This window comes from Arachis ipaensis, chromosome B05, assembly GCF_000816755.2.
Source record: "Arachis ipaensis cultivar K30076 chromosome B05, Araip1.1, whole genome shotgun sequence".
Lineage (NCBI taxonomy): Eukaryota > Viridiplantae > Streptophyta > Magnoliopsida > Fabales > Fabaceae > Arachis > Arachis ipaensis.
This window is the reverse complement of record NC_029789.2, coordinates 145,922,698-145,924,760: the sequence shown is the minus strand read 5'-3', so window position 1 is coordinate 145,924,760 and position 2,063 is coordinate 145,922,698. Positions and strand designations below refer to the sequence as shown.

At 39.2% G+C, this 2,063-nt stretch overlaps 1 protein-coding gene across 1 annotated transcript in view; it reads left to right on the top strand.

Moving 5' to 3' along the window:
• The window catches only part of LOC107644757 (serine/threonine-protein kinase pakG-like), a 3,914-nt gene extending 2,853 nt beyond the window's left edge, over positions 1 to 1,061 (top strand). Inside the window, exon 4 of the mRNA XM_016348681.2 lies at positions 207 to 1,061. Within this exon, the coding sequence (XP_016204167.1) occupies positions 207 to 986 (780 nt within the window). The 3' untranslated portion in view covers positions 987 to 1,061. The remainder of the gene's footprint in view (positions 1 to 206) is intronic.

Genomic DNA, 2,063 nt, shown 5'->3' with positions numbered 1-2,063 from the left:
ACCCTTTTGTTATTATCAATCAAATTGAATAACAGAAGATTTGAAAATGTTAAAAATATATTATATGATCATGTATGTGTAGAGCAACGGTAAAGTTTGTTAAATGATTCAACTTTTGTTTATTTTCAGTCAAACTTTTTGTTTGTTCACTTATTTTAACGATTTTGGAGTTTCTTCTAATTTTTTTCTTATCATGGCATGCACAGTCAGAGGTATGTGACAAAAGTAGCCCCCAACAGTTATCTAGTTCTTGGAGCCATCATCACAGTCACAGGTACAAACAAGAAGGGATAATAAGCACACTCGCCACCCGAGATTTCAGCACAAACGACATCGTTCAAGCCAAAAGCACTAACCAGAATAATGCATATTCATCATCATCCACCACTGGAGAAGAACTTGCAGCAGCTGCAGCTGCTGAATCTGAACATCACGGACCAGAATTTCAGTATATCACAGGAATCCTAAGCCGTACTTTCAACAAGGAAGAACAACATGCCACAACAACAGGTCAACGCTTCTTTCATGACCTCGAAGAACACCCAATTTTGAATTCCCATGTTTCCACTCCCGAAAACGTTAAAGATTGCATCTTTTCGATGAAACAAAAACTGGGTCTGCGCTGGAATCGGAGGTTGATGTTTGACTTGGTGGATGAGGTGTTAATGGAGGTTCTTAGGCCTATAAAAAGCGAAGAAAAGAGTAGGCTTTGGTTTTTGCATGGGCGTTGTTGTTGTTATTACCAAGGGACGGTTGAAGGATTAATGGAGAGAGTGTGGAAGAGGATAGGGAAGTTCCCATGCAAGAGGTGTGAGTTTTTGGAGGACATTGATTGGTTGATAGAATCAGAGGACATGGAGAAGGTGAAGGTGGAGGTTGAAGAAGGTTTGGAGGAAGAAGGAGAAAGGTTGGTGGCAGAGATTGAAGGGAACATATGGAACACATTAGTGCATGAATCCCTTATGGTTATGGTCACTGCCTATTAGGATGCTATTTACATTTTACAATTGTAATGTAAAAATGCCAAAAAGCAAATAAAAATATTGTTGTAATTTTTTAAATATTGTGATCACAATTGCAATTGTATATATCATACTTTATAGAGTTGTTTTTATGAGAAATTAATAATTAAAAATTATTTAATATTTTTTAATTATTAATCTCATATGAAAAATAACTATTAACTATAAAGCCTAAGGTTGAGCATGCTTTTCAATAGAATCTGTTAGCTCTTTGAGCTGTTTTTTTTGGGAGTGTTAGATAAACAATGATTATTTTGAACAACATGAACAACTACCAATCAAGTAAAGATACACTACATCTTAATTTATGCTACTAATTTAAATTTATTTTTTTAATTCTATTAATTTATGTTACACTTGCGGTACATAGCCGGTCCCAAGCCCGGATAAAGGAGGAGGGTTGTGTTAGGTCTTCGGCAACCAACATAAAAATATAGCCGAACCCCCATGACATGAATCAAAGACATTATTGCGCTAAAGCTAGGTCGTTGCCCGGAAGCAACGCGCCGTATGGCTCGAGTACGGTGTCGAAGCAAGAGCCGCTGCATCGGTGCCCGGATGTAGTGTTAAATGAGCAAGGGTTCTCGCGTTTTCGTGAACGGACGAGGGTAAATAAGCTAGTTCACAAAGGAAAAGGTAAAGGTCGAAGCGACAGAAGGTTGAGATTTGGGACATGGAACATAGGCACTCTAACAGGAAAGTCCATGGAGGTGGTGGACACCATGACAAGGAGGAAGATTAACATTATGTGCCTACAAGAAACGAAATGGGTTGGTGCAAAGGCTAGGGAGTTGGATACTTCTGGTTTCAAACTTTGGTATACAGGAAAGGTGAAGAATAGGAATGGGGTTGGAATAATTGTGGATAAGCAGTGGAAGAAGGACGTAGTGGATGTCAAGAGGGTGGGAGATCGGATCATCTCTATCAAACTTGTGGTGGAGGGAGGTGCTTTCCATGTGATTAGCGCCTATGCACCACAAGTGGGTTCGGACGAACAACACAAGATAAGGTTTTGGGAGGATCTAGAGAGTTTGGTTCAAG